Source organism: Schistocerca nitens, chromosome 4 (genome assembly GCF_023898315.1).
Source record: "Schistocerca nitens isolate TAMUIC-IGC-003100 chromosome 4, iqSchNite1.1, whole genome shotgun sequence".
Lineage (NCBI taxonomy): Eukaryota > Metazoa > Arthropoda > Insecta > Orthoptera > Acrididae > Schistocerca > Schistocerca nitens.
Genome location: NC_064617.1, coordinates 801,390,449 through 801,411,150, shown reverse-complemented (window position 1 = coordinate 801,411,150; position 20,702 = coordinate 801,390,449). Strand labels below are relative to the sequence as shown.

Here is a 20,702-nt window from a genome sequence, read left to right as displayed (position 1 = left end):
TCTGTGGTGAAGGTTCGTTCAGGAAACCGCCCTAAGGCTGTTGCTAAAGGCCCCTGCAAAAAAGCTTGATTTTACTGACACGTATTCGGCCACAATGTATGGGACTCGACTAGTGATGTATGTTTTGTTCGGCCAATTAAATAACGAAGGATCCGGGTATCGGGTGAACTGTAAAATTGTAGCTACCGACCAAGTTGGTTGGTTCTGTTGACCAGCGCTACTGTCGGTACCTCAGAAGAATCTCAGCCCCATAATCACTGCCAATGGTAGGTCGGGGAGAGAGTAACATCTTTGCCTCTCGTTCACTGTCCCTTCCGAGACATTACGCAATTCGTTTCCACATTCCTGTTGGCGCTCCCTGAGGTCCAGTAAGTCATTGCGAGTGTAAATCCAGCCTGACGTCGCATCCGGATACCGGGACCGACAAATCGTGCCTTCTCTAGGGCCTTAAGCGCTATATATTTTTTTCTGAAGTGCTAGTCCAGCAAGTGCAACTATCCTCAAGCGTCCAGTGCAGGCTGTAATTATCGTGTAGCAGCGAAACTTGGAAGATATTCTAATGCGGTAAAGAGGAACCGATTTATCCTGGCAAAAAAGTACCAATTTTGGCCATCAGGTGCAAATCTGTAAATGCAACTAGACCGCAACTAGGCAGATCCGACCCCGAATCGAACACGCCCGGCTGGTTAATGACGAGGGCCGGTGTGTCGGGCAGCTTGGGTGTGGTTTTTAGACAGTTTCCCACGTCCGACTAGGCGAATATCGGCTTGACACACACGTCCTGCGTGATGACAGAAAGGTCATACAACCAACCTCTAACACTAACATCGCAAAATCCAGATTAATATACCGACCCTGTGAAGACATAGAATAACGTCAGGAAGAAGGAGGAAAGAAGACTGAAAGTACGTTTTAGATGCTCAGTCCACAAGGTACGGCTAGTGTGAAGAAAAACTGAGTAAGTAGACGCATGAAAATCATTAAACTGAATGCAACATCAAAGTGACTTACCTAATCCGTTTGCTATACGAAGACCGTTGATCTTGGATATGTACCCTTTTCGGAGGACGTAGTCGATAAGCCAGCCACTGAACAGAACTCCGACGCTGCCAGTGATTTGAGGAATGGCAGAGATGAGTCCATTCTGCACAGTATGCAAGCGTATTGCAGGTTACTCTGAAGTCTCTTAGAGATCCAGCGTTCTAAAACTACAGTAATTAATTTTCTAATTGCTGTGTGCATTGTCGTCTCAACGATAGAAATCTAGTATGTCTCTAGATACAGTGTATACTGTATAACATTTGTTTCCAAAATTATACAGCTGCAATGTTACTTCTGGCATATGGTTTATTGTCTAATACTTTTAGTAATTGCTGTTTCTTGTCCTACATTTCTTACTTGACACAAAACACACCTCAGTAAATTTGTCACGTATAGTACAGTAGTCATTAGGTATCTTTCTCTAAAAGTTTTCCAAAATATCTTCCATATTGACTGCTCTTAGTTGACAGATGATAGTACTGAACACTACGAATAAAAAGTTAACACCAACTTTTGGTCTGCTTGTCAAGGTTACTGAGGTTCAATTGTTTGAGTGTAACCGTAACCAGCTTACCGTTTATTCCTGGTCCTACATAGCACACACTAAAAAAATTGAGTACTTACTATTTCACTTGATTTTGACTATACTGTTCTTTTAAATTTGAGCATTTCGCGGGAAAAAAATTTTTTTTTTACTTTTTTTAACAGTTAGTGACGCAGGAAATAGTTACATAGTCGTAAAAGCGAATACCGTGTGCCTCTGTGCTATAGAGATATTACCTGTTTGTAACTTTCATACGTCTACATCTACGAATGTACTGCGCAAGTGGATTCTAGATCAGTTTTTCTCATACAGTACATTTTATATTGCCGTGAGGTAACAAAAGTACAGAGTATGTTGATATGATTGACATGAGCGATTAAGGCTGAAACTTGGAAAATGTTTATTTTTCTTGGATGACGTCACGAGTAACTTGTAAGAAAGAGGATTTTGTACGTAGCCTTTTGGGATCGCAATTTTTTTCTCGTATGACCGACTCCAGATTTAAAAACCAACCGTCATTTCTGTTTAAGAAATGACAGGCTTTCTTAAATGCAGAAGCTTACTAAGTTGCATTAATATTCAATTTACAAAGACAAACGTACCTAGCCTTGTTAGAGCGAGGCCACGTTCGCTTACAATTCTGTATTTTATCTTATGTGCTATTGTAATTTCGGAATTATGTCATTTTCATGACAATCAATTTTTGCAATTCCATATTATAAATATAACTTACAAATGACACAAATTACGTCGCATTACATACCAATTTATAAATTCGGGAGAAGCAATAGGCTCAATCACTAACGAAGTACATGAAAGCACTCCTGGTCGCTCGTGTGAGGATACGAGACTCAGAATGACTGCACTTGAAAAAGGGATAAGGGCGAAACTGCATCAATACATAATAAAATATAAACAACCAGGAGCGGAGATGATCTCACTTAAACAATTTATAAAGGCTTTGGTCCCCTACCTAAAGAAATTAATAGGTTTGTTCTTCTTCTTCTTCTTCTTCTTCTTCTCTTTCCCCTTCTTTTCCTTCCTCTGTGTTCAATCCGTAGTTTTATATGCAGTAAACATTTTCCAACATGTTCAATTTTAAGCTAGACTCCTCCGCTCGGTGTAGCTTCTGCAAGCTTTTTTTCCCTTTATTCTGTTACTAATGTACGAGGGGTGTTCGATAAGTAACACAACACACGTTTTCTCGGCCATCGTGGAATATTCCCGCTTGAGCTCCTATAGTTTCATGAAGTTCCGATAGGTGGCCTTGGTGTACGTAGCCTTCAAAATGGCGTCTGTGGCGGAGGTGCGTTCCAGCCTGAGAGCTGTCACTGAGGGAAGCAGTACGCGGGTAATGGGGCAGCAAGACCCTGGCTCCGACGTAGACCAAGAGAGTGGTACAGTGCCTTTACACAGGGTCTCCCTATAAGCTGCCGTAAAGCCGTCGCATTGAAAGGAACTTATGCTTAAAAATAGGGTATTGTAGTCAAAAGCGTGGGGAGTAACATAGTGTACTGTAATCCTGAATAAAAATAGCTTGCTTTCAGAAAAAAAAATGTGCTTCATTACTTCTTAAACGCCCTTCGTATTTCAGCTTGGGACACTGTTAGCTATTCTTCCATTCTAATTGTCTATAGCAGTCTTTCATGACAAAGTATCACTGCAACCCTCCTTCTAATTGACACCTCCCATACATCAGCTTTTCTCTCAATCGTACCAAATCTTCTTCATTCGTTATACTGTCAACCCATAATATTTTTAACGATCTCCGACAACACCACAGCTCAAATGCAATAATTCCTTTCTTTCGTGCTGCTTTTTCTCGGCACATGTCGTTTCCGTGAACTATTATGTGCCATACAGACTTCTTTACCAGATTCATTCTTGTTTCAGTTACAATACTTTTTTGAAGCAAATCATTTTGTGTTCTTATCGAAAGCTAATTTTGTTGGTTGTATACTATTAATTTCCTGTTTGCTTCTACCATCAGATGTTATTTCGCTTTCCAAGTAGTTGAATTCCTCTATATTTTCTGGCTGCCTATTACCCTAACATTTCTGTGCTGTGATTTTTATTTTCCTTATTTACTTTTGGTCTTATTTAATTTGGAATTACATCACGAAAGTTTTGTATCTATCTGAGTGATCAGTTGTTGCAGCTGATGCTAACTTTCTCCCAGGACAGCGGTATAGTCTGCGAAATGTGACATATCTATTTTCCGATCGCGAACTTTTACTACAGTTGCTACTAAATTTCCACTTATTCAGTATTTGTTTAAATTAATGCGGGTGACGGCAAATATTTCTGCCTCATTCCTCTTCTGATTTTCGTCTATCTTTTTGTTGTTCGCATCTCAGCAGTGCACTTCCTTCTCTTCAGAGACTCCAGATAAAACACCGAATTTTTATATATTATTCTAGCGTCTTTCAATATCTTGAAAAGCTGAGTCTAGTCGAGGCTATCCAAAGTTTTCTCAAGTTGACCAGAAACTATATAGGGATTCTTTCTTTGATCTTTTTTATATTACTATTGTAAAGGCAAATATTTGGTTCCCTTGTTCCTTTGCCCCTTCCAAATCCAAAATAGCCTCCACCGAGTCTCTGCTTAACATAATGTTCATTAATATTTTAGGTACATGGGAGATATTTTTCACTGTGTGCTACTGTTCACATCTGTTGGCTGAGGTTTCCTTTGGCACTGGTACCATTACGCACTCCAGAAATTAATTTGGTGTGTTACCAGTTCTATACATTCGTTCACTAACGAATTCTTCGTCAGTCATCCTTAGGACGAATTCGTGTTTTATAAGGCAATTGGGGACCGTTAGCCAACAGTCATACAAAAAACCTAGTGACATCAGTTGAAGGAAGGAAAGAAGATTGGGATTAACATTCCGTCGACAGGGAGGTCATTAGAAACGGAGCACAAGTTCGGATTGTGTCAGGTATGTGGAAGGAAATCGGCAGTGCCCTTTCAAAGGAACCATCCTGGCCTTTGTCTGGAGCGATTTGTGGAAATCACAGAAAAACCGAAATCTGGATGGCTGGATGTGGGTTTCAAACGTCGTCCTCTGAATGCGTGTCCAGTGTGATGTTCTCCAATTACATTACAGTACGTAAGGACGGAACCTGTATAATAACTCTATTACCGAACGAGGTGGCGCAGTGGTTAACACACTGGACTCGCATTCGGGAGGACGACGGTCCGAACCCGAGTCCAGACATCCTGATTTAGGTTTTCCGTAATTTCGCTAAATCGCTTCAGGCAAATTCCCGGATGGTTCCTCTGAAAGGGCTCGGCCGATTTCCATCCCCATCCTTCCCTAATCCGGTGGGACCGACGACCTTGCCGTTTGGTCCTCTCCCCAAACCCAACCAACCAGCCTCGATTCATGTACTAATTCTTGCTCCTTCGAAACGAGCATATCTAGCTCCTAGACTGACGAGTTACTTTGTAACGGCAGGTACCATTATAGAGTGATAAGTAAAAAAACTGTTACTGACGTAGTAGCTTGTGTTTCTTCTTTAGGTATAAAAGCCTATCTTTTTCTTGATGTTTGTGTTGATTAGCAGGGCACTCCGCTACATAAATGAAGAACTACCACACACGATGCGTGTTGTACTATCTCTCTTGCATTTCTGAGCTTCTCATAAATCGGCATCTAACTGGATTGCACCTGTATGCAGCACCGGGCAAATGTTTCTCTAGTATGTCCTCTTAAGGCCGTGAATAGGTCTAATTATTTCATTTAGTAACTGTGACTCTAGAAGAACTCTAATGATATTTGTTTTATAAAAGGTTATAGTTGTTGTTATGGTCTTCAGTCCTGAGACTGGTTTGATGCAGCTCTCCATGCCACTATCCTGTGCAAGCTTCTTCATCTCCCAGAACCTACTGCAACCTACATCCTTCTGAATCTGCTTAGTGTATTCATCTCTTGGTCTCCCTCTAAGATTTTTACCCTCTACGCTTCCCTCCAATACTAAATTGGTGATCCCTTGATGCCTCAGAACATGTCCTACCAACAGATCCCTTCTTCTAGTCGAGCTGTGCCATAAATTTCTATTCTCTCCAATTCTGTTCAGTACTTCCTCTATAGTTATGTGATCTACCCATCTAATCTTCAGCATTCTTCTGTAGCACCACATTTCGAAAGCTGCTATTCTCTTCTTGTCCAAACTAGTTATCGTCGATGTTTCACTTCCATACATGGCTACACTCCATACAAATACTTTCAGAAACGACTTCCTGACACTTACATCTATACTCGATGTTAACAAATTTCTCTTCAGAAACGCTTTCCTTGCCATTGCCAGTCTACATTTTATATCCTCTCTACTTCGACCACCATTACTTATTTTGCTCCCCAAATAGCAAAACTCCTTTACTACTTTAAGTGTCTCATTTCCTAATCTAATTCCCTCAGCATCACCCGACTTAATTCGACTACATTCCATCATCCTCGTTTTGCTTTTGTTGATGTTCATCTTATATCCTCCTTTCAAGACACTATCCATTCCGTTCAACTGCTCTTCCTAGTCCTTTGCTGTGTGTGACAGAATTACAATGTCATCGGCGAACCTCAAATTTTTGTTTCTTCTCCATGGATTTTAATACCTACTCTGAATTTTTCTTTTGTTGCTTTCACTGCTTGCTCAATATAGAGATTGAATAATATCGGGGAGAGGCTACAACCCTGCCTCACTCCCTTCCCAACCACTGTTTCCCTTTCATGCCCCTCGACTCTTATAACCGACTCTTATAACTGCCATCTGGTTTCTGTACAAATTGTAAATAGCCTTTCACTCCCTGTATTTTACCCCTGCCACCTTCAGAATTTGAAAGAGTATTCCAGTCTACTATTAAATAACTCATATAAACCATATGTACAAATAATTAATTAAATATTACGTTGTACATCAGACTGTTGCTTAACGAAGAAGCAAGGCTTAAGAAAATTCTGTCCTGAACAGATAACGTATTTTCTCCGAAAATGCTGTCTGAAAGTAGAAGGGTATGTAGCCCTGAGAAACACCTCTCTTCCATTTACTGCAAAAAGAACTTGGATAGAATTAAAACGCTCTTCCCGTGGGACGTCATGACTAAATGAGAACATCCACTCCATCTTCTGGAAGTCATAGAAAGCTCGTACCGTCGCACACAAATAATGATGAAAACAGAACATATGCTGCCTAAAGATCAAGGAATATGTCATGGCTGCAGCTTATCCACTACAATTTTTAATGTTTACGATGGCGATATAGTTAGAGAACGGCAACTCAGAGAAAGGCCATTAATTAATATCAGCGAAACAGTGCATTTAAATAAAATGCTATTTGCAACACATCAAGTCATTATTCAGAGCGCTAAGGATGGCACTCAGAGATCTGTGATTTAAGTGCAGCAGATCAGCTCAGAATATAACAAAAAAAGATCTCTGCACAAAAGAGGACGAAAATGGCATTTGGAGGTAAATATCCGGTCGGAACAAGAAATATTTCGAGGTAATAGGCCTACTGAGTAAACGTCTCGCTTCCAACTACTTGGCAGTGACATAACTTATGACATCTATCATGATAACGATCACCAATTGAGTACCAGGTTATAAGTAGAATAATCTAAAAAGATTTATCTAGGTAAACGATGAAAGAAAGAAGAACGAAATTTTATGAATCGATAGCTATGGCTGCTTTGTTCAGGGACATGGGTGACAAATTCTAAATATCTCAGTAAGGTATAGAGATCAGAAGTGTGATTCCTGGGATCCGTGCAAGGCTCCGAAAGACTGAAAAGATTTAAAAATTACGATATTTGGAGATAACTGAACTTTTTAAAATAGAAAGAGAAGGATGAATGCTGATAAAAATATCATCATATAAATCTAACAGCAGCAGAAAAATTGGAATACCAGTGCTTCCAATAACTTCCTCTGTAATCAAAACCAGAAAATAGCTTACTTCTTGAATAAGAAGATGAGGAAGAACAAATATTATTGCAGTGGACCTAAAACACTAATGATAACTATGAGTGTTGTACTTAAAAATCTAAAATATGAAGTATTTACTATTTATGGTGAGGTTCGAAAATCGATGGCAAGTTAGTGTAATATTCAGTGTGTCCCACGTGTGTTACGACTAACTTCGAGGGATTGTAGCCTGTCTCGGGGAGTAAATTGAGGACGGGAATCCGAGTCCGAACACGTCATCCAAAGACACTGTAGAGCGTCGAAGTTGCGGGCTCCGGCGCTTGCCACTAGACTACCCCTTCAGCAGCAACCGTGACTTTGTAAGCTGACTGTCCGCAATGTTGTGAGCGCTTGCCACGATCGCCAATGGTGAAGACCGACATAGGTGCAGCCTAGGCAAGCCTGGTCTCCTTTGAATGCGAGCTCGATTGCCTCGGTGGATGATCGTTTTAGTCACGGGTTTCCACACTCCGTCTTCAGGCCACGAGTGGCCTACCGGCACCATCCGACCGCCGTGTCATCCTGCGGGAAGGATGCGGATAGGAGGGGCGTGGGGTCAGCAAATACCTCTCCCGGTCGTAGATGGTATTCTTGACCGAAGCCGCTACTATTCGGTCGAGTAGCTCCTCAATTGGCATCACGAGACTGAGTGCAACCCGAAAAATGGCAACAGCCTATGGCGGCTGGATGGTCACCCACCCAAGCGCCGGTCACGCCCAACAGCGCTTAACTTCGGTGATCTCACGGGAACCGGTGTATCCACTGCGGCAAAACCGTTGCCTCACAGGTTTCCAGCTGCAGTTTATTTTTCTCCTGGAACCCTCTAAAATCTCCAGTGTTTTTCGGTATCCAGTAGAAAAATAAACTGCATCCGGCAACCCGTGTCCAAACCCGTCATCCAACGAGGCAACAGAGAATATCATTCAATAGACCAGGCCTGTCTACGCATCAGCTGGCTTCATCTCCTCCACTGGCAATCGTGGCAATCAGTCGCGATCACTGAATAACAAAAAACATTGCGAGACGTTCCGTCTACCGTTCGTCAGCGTGTGACGCCACGTTTGCTGCCGGACGGGTGTCCTAGTGACATGCGCCGTCGCCTATTAACATCGCTCTGTGGCGTCGTTCTATGACGTTTCTGGTCACGGTTTCCTATCCTCGATTTGTTCCTCAAGGCACGCTCTATAAGCCCTCGAAGTTTGTTGCAACATTTCTGGGACACCATGTACTACCTTAGCCTAAAACTGTAGACTAATCTATGCAGCCACCGGCAATGTTTGCTAGGCTTTTTTGAAGTGCAACCCTTGCATACTCACACTTCGTGTATCGAAGTACAAGACGTTGGCGATGTAAAGCGGCAGTGAGGTGAGCAGCAGGTAGAACGTCCAGTCGAAGGTGATCATGAGCGACACGAGCGCCCACAGAGCCGGTGACGTCAGAATGCTCTTCCAGGGCACTGGCACGTTCTTCTGCACAACCAGCCACAAGAAAACGATATTCAGTCCTCGAGGCGATATTCCACTTCCGAAATCAAGGAGCATTTGCGAACAGGATGGAGAGGAACAAGCAATGCGCATTATCTACTCAAACTGAGTCACCACCCCAGCAAGAAATTGCTTGGTTAAAATATGACGCAGTGAATATTAAAGCAAATGAATATATCTGATGAGTTTAAATTGGGTGTTGGACCGGTGTTCTAATACGAGTTTCTTTCGTGCAATAATGCGCTACCAATTGCACTAACCATCTATATTTTATGTTAACATATGTTTCATTTTCGAAAAAACTTTTCTTGTTATTGTCTCTCTGCATTTCATATCCTCTTGTCCGCCCCCTGGTAGCTGAGTGATGAATGTTATACCTGACGGCCCGGGTTCGATTCCCGTTGGGTCGGAGATTTTCTCATCTCAGGGACTGGGTATTGTGTTGTCCTTATCATCGTCATTTCATCCCCATCGACACGCAAGTCGCGAAGTGGCGCCAACTCAAACGACTTGCACCAGGCGAACGGTCTACCCGGCGGGAGGCCCTAGCCACACGGCATTTCCATTTCCATATCCTCTTTCTCTCTGCCGTGATCAGCCGTTCTGCTGCCCTAATATCAAAACTTCTCCGCCACTTTTGTCTTTCCTGATCTAACTCCATCAGCAACAGCAGACTATATTCAAGTAGATTCCATTACCCCTCTTTTACATTTATTTAAACTCTTTTTTTGCTCTTTTGAAGACCCTCTTTAATTTGCCTTCCAAGTCCTTTGCCATTTCAGCCAACCTAAGAGTTTTTATTTCTTTTCTCTGAATTTTATCTTCTTTTCTAATCTTTCTTTATTTTCCATTATTGTTTACATTTAGACTGTACAGGCTTCATCCTGTCTCATCCCAATCTCTACTATTGCCTCCCTTTCATGCCCTACGGCTATTATTAATCCTATCATTCATATTGTCTCTCTGCATTTCATATCCTCTTGTCCGCCCCCTGGTAGCTGAGTGGTGAATGTTATACCTGACGGCCCGGGTTCGATTCCCGACTGGGTCGGGTACATTCTTTTACTTCTGACTACTCTGGAAAAAAAAATGCTTTTCTTACAAGCTGCCCTGTTATTATCATTTACTGTTCCAGATCATGTGTTGCTGTGACTCAGTCTGTTTAGATCAAAAACAAATATGAATGGGATTGTATATACATATATCCTTATCTCCTTCTCCCCCTGTTTCTGTCCATCTCTTTTCCTCCTCTCTTTGTCTATCTCCTCATCTTCCTTCCCCCTCTCTGTCTATCACGTCCTCCTCCTCTCCCTCTGACAATCTTCTCCATCTCCTCCCGCCTCCTCTCTCTTTCCATCATCTCCTGCCCCCACTCTCCATCTCCTCCTGCCTCCTCTCTCTTTCCATCATCTCCTGCCCCCACTCTTCATCTCCTCCTGCCCTCTCTCTCCTCCTTTCCGCTTTCTATGCCCATTTCCTCCCACACCTTTGTCCATCTCCTCTTCCACCCATTCTCTGACCTTTAGACTTGATTACTGTTGTCGCAATTTCATATATATAGGATGTTTCCGTAAAAACGTGCAAAAATTTAACAGGATATAGAGTATGCTCCACTGAACAATTTGAGAAAGAGAACCTGTGGTCGGAGAGCCAGCTTAAAGAGATAATAAGTATAAAATCACATTACTGTGTACTTTCTTATTTACGTTTATTAACTGCAAATACCATCCTTGACACAATGAACGTACGTTTTGTACGGAATCTTACAAAATGCGCTGAAACTGACGGCCATCAACCTCAATGCAAGTATGACACCTGTGAACAATATTCTGACGCACCCTGAGAAATTTCCCTTTGTGTTTCGAATCGCATCACAGGTGCTACAATTCTGGCAACTAATTCCATCTCCGTATCCACTGGGGTCTCTTCTTCGGAAATAATTAAGGGGATTCAGGTCAGGTGACCTCAAGACATGGAACAGAACCTCCCATTCCAATCCAGCGACCAAGAAATACTGCTCCATCGTACTGTGCTGTATGTCTCTGAATACCACTGAGTAATGAATGGGTCTGTCGTTGATTCATAGCGAGGTCTATCATGAGACAATGTAAATACGATTCAACACAGCCACCATATCGACAAGAAAAGTAAACAAAACCTGCTTCATAACTGCCTGGTAATCAGGCTCGTTCTCCTTGTTTCCTTGCAGGAAATAAACAACGTACATGTAAACAAACAGCACAGTATGTGTAAACTTGTACGCATCTTAATCGTAAGTACGTTGGAGAACAGTAAGGCTAGAAAAAGCATTAGACAAGTTTACTTCCGTATCTCCTTAAGCTGTCTTCTCCGACCCCAGGTTCCCTATCTCAAATTGTTCAGTGGCGCATTCTCTACGTCCTATAACATTTTTGCGCGCTCTTACGGAAACACCCAATATATTACATATACAGGGTGCTAAGAAAAAGAAGTATCGAATATTCTGAGAGACGGCAGTACTCACCGAAACGAGAAAAGTGAGTCTCATAAACATGGGTCCGGAAACGCATACTTTCCGAGGTAAACATGTGTTTATAGGAAGGGCGGCAAGACGCTTGGTTGCGGATATTGGCACAATCGTTGCACTGGCGCTCCGTCAAACGTGTCGGCACGGTATTACGAGAGTAACTCTAAAAGAAATGCGCACTTTTTTTTAAATCCTTCTTTTATTCTGCATGTTTGAAAGTTTCACAGTGTGTAGATACAGCCTTTAGGAAAAATATTTTTATTTGTCCACATACTTTTCATCCCTCTCAACTGCCTTACGCCATCTTGCAACCAGCGACTGTATACCCGCACGGTAAAAAATTTTATAGGTTAATTCGCATGATGCCGCTCCATTGATGGCCTCCTCGTCTCTGGTGAAAAATGATGGAGCCATGTTTCATCACCTGTCACAATTCTTCCAACGAATTCATCTGCACCATTCTCGTACTGTTCCAAAGGTCGCTGCATACCGTTTTTCTTGTTTCTTTGTGAGCCACTGTCAACATCCTGGGAAACCACCTGGCACAAACCTTTTTTAACGCCAACACTTTCAGTATTCTGCAAACACTTCCTTCCCCCACCCCAACGTAGCGTGACAATTCGTTCACTGTGATGCGTCTGTCAGCAGCCACCAATTCGTTAACTCTCTGCACATTGTCTGGAGTGTGTGCAGTACGAGGCCTGCCGCTGCGAGGACAGTCCTCAATATTGCCGTGCCCGCTTTCATCACATAACCTGCTTGCCCACCGACTAACTGTACTGCGATTGACAGCAGCATCTCCATACACCTTTTTCAACCTCTTGTGGATGTTTCCCACTTTCTCGTTTTCACAGCACAGGAATTCTATGACAGCACGTTGCTTCTGACGAACGTCAAGTGTAGCAGCCATCTTGAAGACATGCTGTGACGGCTCCACTCACGGGAAGAGGTTGAACTAAGTTTGAAAACAAGCGGGAAGGATGTATCTACACACTGTAAAACTTTCACACTTGCAGAATGAAAACTGTATTTTTATAAAAATAGTGTGCATTTCTTTTGGAGTGCCCCTCGTATGATGTGTTACAGTACTCGACCTACCATTAGGTGGGCTGCAGGCAAGTGTGTGGCTCGGATGGTGTTGTAGACTACGTAAGTTTTCGTCATGTTTGTGTGCCTTATTGTACAGTACTGTCAACACTTCAAATGGTTCAAATGGCTCTGAGCACTATGGGACTCAACTGCTGAGGTCATTAGTCCCCTAGAACTTAGAACTAGTTAAACCTAACTAACCTAAGGACATCACACACATCCATGCCCGAAGCAGGATTCGAACCTGCGACCGTAGCGGTCTCGCGGTTCCAGACTGCAGCGCCAGAACCGCGCGGCCACTTCGGCCGGCTAACTGTCAACACTGGGTACGCGCTGTTTTACCTCCTTCCAAACATGGAGTCACTTATGTGTTAACTGTTATTGCCCTGTTTGAACGTACAAATGGTGTAGTACATTTATATTTACTCTTTCGACAAGTGAAATGGCGGATATGATATATTGCTATTGTTTAGCAATTGGACGTAGCCGGCGCCCTCTACGCTGAAAAGTATCCAAAGCGCTGAGTGCCCTCTGATAAGCTATACGGCAGACTTTTCCAGCATCTGAGGGGCACAGGTACCCTTGCATCTCGGAAGACGAGCAGTGGAAGGCGCCCCGCACAGTCTGACATGGAGGAGTGTGTGCTACGTTTGGTGGAAGAAATCACTGGGACCAGTGAACGACCATTGATAGCAACAGAAGGTGTGTCTCATTCTTTTACTTAGGGGGTATTTCGTGAACAGTTGCTGTATCCATACCATCTAAAGCGAGTTCAGGCCCTAACGCCACAGGATCAGCAAGGCAGACGGTGGTTCTGTCAATGGCTGTTGCAGAAGTGTGTCGTAGATCCACAGTTCATATCGAAGATTTTATTTACTGATGAGGCACGGTTCATATGAGATGGTTTTGTGTATTACCATAAACAGCGTGTGTGGGCAGATGTAAATCCCCACGCAATTCAGGAAATAGGTCATCAACACTGATTCTCAATCAACGTATGGACAATCCTCTTGACTTTTGGTTATGGGGTTACTTGAAGGAATTGGCATAAATCACGCCAGTCAACGATGTGCGTACACTACAGGGTCGCGTCTTCAATGCGTGCCAGCAGGCACAACAACAACCGGGTATATTTCAAAGGGTGCATCATTCTTTATGCCGTAGGGCAGAGCGGTGCATTGTCATGAATGGACACCAGTTTGAATACCACCAGTGAACACGTGTTTATCGCAGAACGTATGCATTTCCGGGTCCTTTTTTACTGATCTCAGAAAATATGCGTTTTTGGAATCACTTATATTGGGCTTAGTTTTCTTATTTCGATGATAGCCTACGTCCGTCCGAATGTTCATTACATTCCTGTGTAAAGTTTGAAATAAATCTGTGAAGAACTTTTCAATATATTGGTAAAGGCGTTTGCCTTTTATATATTACATTTTATTCATATATTGCATATATTTAAAAAAATAGATTTTTAAAAACTCGTGCTTGTCCGAATGTAACATTTCGTCAAAATTTCAAAGCATTCGGTGAAGAGCTTTCGGATATATACGATTCTGAACAAACGAACCCTTACGTTTTTATTTATATAGATTGAGGTTAAAACATTGAGCGTGATATTTGGGGCATATGTTAATCTATATCCATAAAAAGAAATCAATTTTTATTTCTCCTCACAGCTTTGTATACAACTGATAACAAGAGAGAAAATAGAGTCTGAGTCGCATTTTGCGTGATTTTATCAGCAACTCAGAAGGAATTTATTTGTGGTTCTCATAGGAAATCACCTGAAATGCACTTTCCTCGCTAGGCACTATTACATCTTCAAAAATGCGAAAAACTTAGGTAACACAGTGTTTAGTCAGATACAGAGTCTAATAATTTTAAAGTTCGTTGTTTCTTTTTTTTTAATATCATTGTATCGCTCTGCTGTTCAGAGGAAACAGTCTTTATTACACAACCAATTGTAGTCTGAAATCGAGGATTATCAGTTTACATAAAACTGCGACACGCTTAACTAAGCTCTAGGTTTAATGGTAATCGTAGTCTTAGTAAGACTCGATATGTCCAAAAATTTGATCACATATTTCATTAGCCACCTAACCTAATCCATGTAGTGTGACCTACTGTAAACTGCACGGAAAGTAAAATACAATGGTATGGGTATTACGCCGGCACTAGAACCAGGACTTCCGTCTTTAATGAGAGATGGTTGACTGAGGTATGTATTCATACTTCACGACTCCATTCAAAATTTGACGGTTCAGTACGTCGCAGAAGTTCTGCATCACACTTGGTGGGAATAATCCTCGACAGAGTAGAACATCGCTGTGCCGTAAGCTACAGAACAGATCTTTCATGCTGTAGCGATATGTACATTGCAACTGTGTTTCCTGATAATTTGAAAAATTGTATTCCTGTTTTGGAATCAAACACCTGCTCTACTCATGTCAGCTGAGCCTTATGGTAATTCTCGAATCTGATAACTCATCTGGTACACCGTCTCGCTTTCGTCTTAATCTTAACGAATCAACCTCCCAACAAATTTTGCCTATTTAGGCTCAATAATGTCTTCTCGAAGAACTTTCTGAGGTAATTCGTCACTTAGGAAGAAAGTGTTGACAACAGAAAAGCGAGCAGGAAGAACGGTTTTTGGTGTTTACCCGCTGCTATCTTGTAGGTAACTCTTCGGGGTGGTACTTCATCACAATATCTACATTCGCTAACGAAATTCTTCTTATATAATCCATCACAATTTGAGAAGAATAGTAATGTTCATACTTACAATATTAGAGGAAAAATGACCTTTATTACCCATTACTAAATCTATCTATGGTTCAGAAAGAATTCAATGTGAAGAAATAAAAATTTTTGATCATTTGCCCAGTAACAAAGTACGTGACACGTAGAAAAGCAATTTTTCAATCCAACCTAAAATAATGTCTTCTGGACAACGCCCTGTATTCCGCGGACGAAAATTTTAAAACTGGTAGCCTGTGAAAAAAAACTAATTTTTAAGCGTAGTTGCATGAGTGGGACATTTACTGTATGTTTAAATTAGTCAGGTAAACATATCCTGTAAACTGACTCATTCGACATCATTTCGATAAACGAATCATGCAAATGGTATATGAAACATGTAACTGACTAACTAACTGACATCGTTTAGGGAAACAATTTTATTCTTTGATGAAACATTTCAGTTGACACTCTGGTAAGAGCTACCGATTCAGTTTGGACGGGAGAAGAGCTGTGAGGCGTTACCTTGGCACTCGACTTGATAGTAGCTTCGATGTAGCGACGCTCTGTTGGGTCTATGCGTGGGTGTTTCGCTGGCGTGTCGGTAATCATCAGGAACCATGGCAGGCACCAAAGCACACCGGCGCCGCCGATCACGTAGAAGGCCAGGGGCCACCCCGCCGCCGTCTCACACATGGCGCCTGTCGAAGCCATCGACACCAACGGCCCAACGAACATACCTGCAACCGAATAAGTGTCACGGTGTCATTTGTGTTCAGTGGATGATGAAGACATCTGTGGAAACAGTAAATAGGTAGACAAATTATTATACAGGATTTGTACCTAAATGAGATTTTCACTCTGCACACACACACACACACACACACACACACACACACACACACGAGCACGCGCCGTGCTTACAGATATGAACACATTCACATGAACGCATAGCTAACCATTTCTGTAGTATAGAGCACTAGTTCCTGTGCGAATAACTCGCAGTCTATTACTATAGGTGATACAGTAATGGACAAATAAGTAAATGGAAATATTATTAATAAAAGATGTTATGTTGTGAGCAGTGAAAGCAAATATTACAGAGATGTGACAAAAGTCATGGGATACTTCCTAATATGTCGGATCTCTTTTTGCCGGGAAAGTGCAGGAACTCGACGTAGTATTGTCCCAACAAGTCGTTGGAAGTCCCTGAAGAAATACTGAGCCATGTTGCCTCTACAGCAGTCCATTATTGCGAAAGTGTTGCCGGAGCAGGGTTTTGTGTACGAACTAACCTTTCGATAACGTCCCATAAATGTTCGATGGCTTCGTGTCGCGCGATGTAAATGACCAGATGATTCGCTCGAATTGTCCACAATGTCCTTCAAACCAGTCACGAACAATTAGACTCGGTGACATATTTGTGGGAACTAAAGACTCCAAGTAGCCCAACATTATCATTTCCAGTCAATGAGCTGTTCAGTTGGACCAGAGGACACCGTCTGTTCTATGTAAACACAGTCTGCACCACTGTGGAGCTATCACCAGCGTGCACATCGCCTTGTTGATAACTTGGGTCCATAGCTTCGTGGAGTCTCCGCCACTCTCGAACCCTTCCGTCAGCTCTTACCAAGTGAAATCAGGACTCATCTCACCAGGCCACGGTTTTCCAGTCGTCTAGGATCCAATCTATACGGTCACGAGCCCAGGACTGGTGCTACAGGCGATGTCGAGATGTTAGCAAAGGCACTGGCATCGATCGTCTGCTGCCATAACCCATTAACGCCCAATTTCGCAGCACTATAGACACGGATACGTTCATCGTACGTCCCACCTCGATTTGTGCGTTATTCCACTCAGTGTTCCTTGTCTGTTGCCACTGGCAACGCTACGCAAACGCTGCTGCTGTCGATCGTTAAGCGAAGCCCGTCGGCCACTGCGTTTCCGTGGTGACAGGTTATGCCTGAAGTTTTGTGTTCTCAGCACACTCTTGAAACAGTGGATTCCCAAACGATTTCCGATATGGAATGTCCCATGCGTCTGTCTCTGACTATCATTCCGCATTCAACGTCTGTTAATTCAACTCGTTTGGCCATAATCACTTCGAAAACCTTTCCAAAATCACCTGAGTGCAAATCGCAGCCCCGTCAGTGCGCTGCCCTTCTGTACCTTGTGTACACTATACTACGGCCATCTGTATATGTGCAAATCGCTTGTCACTTCAGTGTACTCTCGTCGTAAAACATCGATTTCATTATGTACAATACGGATAACTGTAAAACATATGTAAACAGATATTGTCTTTCTCAGATTAATTTCATTTTTTAAAATTTCATCATTTTAAAAACTTCTTTGAAACCAAACTAAGCAGCCTTAATGTGAACATCGTTTACTTTTTGACTATATGTGACTTTAGCACAAAACCTATCTTAACAGTCATAATGTGATCACCGTTTACTTTTTGGCTACACGTGTCTTTAGCACAAACATAAGCACTACTGAATATGCAAACTCGTGAAAAAGCCACGTATAATTGTCCATGCGAAAAAACAGGTTCTGGTCAAATCAATCCCGCTCTTCGAAGCGTCTGACCTCGTACTTTGTTAATGGTCATAGCGAAGCATCGTTTTATTGGGAATTGTTTTCTCGTCATTTGGAAAGGCATGGTTGGTTCAGAAGGTGTGAGGTTAATGCAGGATATGAGCACAGTTTTATCGGAGTCAATTAATTTAGTTGTGATGATGAAATCGACTAAGTGACATCTTGCACCACTAATCAGTCCCTGATCAGCGATAGCATTTCTTTCTGCTGTTAAAGCTTTAAAAGCAACTGATTAGGCTCAATTTAAAGAGTTCAAGAATTCCTTTGGGTACAATTGGATGTTATTTATTTCCTTAAATTGGACAGAATCAGAACAGAGGTAAATCTTTGTCTTTCCTGGCCACGAATTGGAAATGACATTCATTAATTGCTGTACAGTCGTCATTTTCTTGGAAATAGAACGCAGCTGAATAGAATACCAAAGATTTTGTTCGTTGTTTCTTTGGCGCTGAATATGGTGGTAATAAAACTATCGTCATTGCAATAACAACGTTCAGGAATTTTGAACGCTTCAGTGAAGTAATCTGTTTGATTTTCTAAGTCAGCGCTACCCAATTTGCCGTGATACTTTAAATTAACTTATGAGTTTTAATGTGAGAACATAGGAGTGATTCTTTAACTTTAGTTTCAACTATGGCTGTTCTATTGCCATGTCCAGCGACGGCTAGTACTTGATGGATATCTCCACCAAACATAATTATTTTACCTCCATAACGGAGATTATTATTCATGATGTCCCTTAAACGTTAATCGAAAACGCTAAGGGCGTCTTTGGAATCACTGAAATCTCGTCCCAAATGATGAGATCAGTTGCAGAGAAAAATGGCTCTGAGCACTATGGGACTCAACTGCTGTGGTCATAACTCCCCTAGAACTTAGAACTACTTAAACCTAACTAACCTAAGGACAGCACACAACACCCAGCCATCACGAGGCAGAGAAAATCCCTGACCCCGCCGGGAATCGAACCCGGGAACCCGGGCGTGGGAAGCGAGAACGCTACCGCACGACCACGAGATGCGGGCAGTTGCAGAGAAGTTATGCATCCCTGGTGTCAGCGCAAATCGGTGAGACGGATGTGCTCACGTTGGGTACAGGTAGTTCGAAAATCGTATGTGAGTACCTCCTCCTGTTAGGATACTGGCATCAAACGCCTGTCCAAGAAACTGTTACAGCAAATTCGCTTTCGTCTCGTAAAATGTGACACTAACGTAAGTTTTGTAGACAAATGTTTTACCGCTGCAAACCCTGTAAAGTAATGATGAATTATAAGTTAAATAAACTAAGTTATAAAAGTAGACTGTACTTACCTGTGATAGTGAATATTGATGTAATTTAGTTTATTCACGCAGCAGACGGCGCTTGCTTAGAGAAAGTAAACAACTCCAACCGCTGTTATGCGTAATAGAAAAATTAGGGACCTCGTTCCTCGAACGATAACACACTAATATTGTCACATCAGTCGGTGAACAACACGACGGCAAATCATCCAGTCACCTATGTCCAAGTTCCATCTGATCCCAATCTTACAAGGCGCTCCACCGTAGCTCATCCAACAAATGATGGCTCAGTGTCACTGGGCCAAGTTACGTCGCAGTACTGAGCTAACTGCCACTTTTCTGCCATACTTTGGTCTGCTCGTATACATATAGATAGTGTAACAATGTTAGAGGGGATGTACAAGGTGTCTTGAGGAACAATCTGAGGGTAGAGACCCGTTTCTGGTAACATCCAACGAAGATACAGAGCGTCGAAGTAAAAGCAGTCAAACGCCCCACCCTGAGCTACCCCTTCAGCAGGAAACGTTGACGCTACTGCCGTCACTGCGCTTAGCGCACGATATAGTATTGTTGTGACAGGCGTGGACCGTGGACGCCTCAGACGGCACCAAACGCCCTCAGTACTGTCATCTCCGCTGCGACGAGTTCGTAAGCGTCAACACTCACGTTTGTTGCCAAAGGGTTGGCCTAACGGAAGGCTTTCTGGTCAAATGTTTGAGCAGAACAAAAACAAGAGTCCCTAGAAATTACACGCTGGATTTTTGCACGAATTTTCATGGGCGGACGAAAAGTGGGAAATGGACAAATGGGCTTTCAAGTTGACCAGTGTGGGGTCAAGTTTAGCAAAAAACAAAAAATATTTAATTGCTTGGAAGTAATCATGGACCCGCTCGGATAGTCGTGCGTTTTAAAGTGCTGATTCCCGGACGGGAAGGTGCGCCGACTCGGGATCGAATCCGCCCGGCGAGTTAACGAAGAGGGTGTGTGTGTCAGCCAGCCTGGTTGAAGCTTTTAGGCTGTTTCTCACATTCCACTAGGTGAATACCGGGCTGGTAACCAGGTCCCGCATCAATTACAGGCTTCGCAAACATTTAGAAACTTTCGCCCACTTTTACAAGAATAAACTGCACGTAGACAACTGGGATACGCATATTCCGTCATGGAGAGAGGTACTGGGGGGGGCAAACATTTTGCCACCCCTTAAACTAACTATGCCCCGAATCCGTTTGACAACAGTGCCGACCATGCACAGGGAAAAGCAGACGAAGAAGAAGTAGAAAGTAATCAGAGTGATTAAGAAAAACTTAGTGATTTGAAGTATTTTTGAAATATTTCACGGACAGCTGCTGCTAGTGCTCAAGTGTCAAAAAATGTCACATTACAGCATAAAATGAAACTTGTCGGCTTTCTCTTGATCTCCATACCCTTAAGTAATAATAAACACCGACTGATA

At 42.4% G+C, this 20,702-nt stretch overlaps 1 protein-coding gene across 1 annotated transcript in view; it reads right to left on the bottom strand.

The window, feature by feature from the left end:
• LOC126251686 (sialin-like) overlaps positions 1 to 20,702 on the bottom strand; it is a 109,101-nt gene that overhangs the window by 27,199 nt on the left and 61,200 nt on the right. The window contains exons 5-7 of the mRNA XM_049952273.1: positions 15,894 to 16,108; positions 8,867 to 9,019; positions 1,012 to 1,144 (exon numbers count right to left, since the gene is read on the bottom strand). Coding sequence (XP_049808230.1) covers positions 1,012 to 1,144; positions 8,867 to 9,019; positions 15,894 to 16,108 — 501 coding nt within the window. The remainder of the gene's footprint in view (positions 1 to 1,011; positions 1,145 to 8,866; positions 9,020 to 15,893; positions 16,109 to 20,702) is intronic.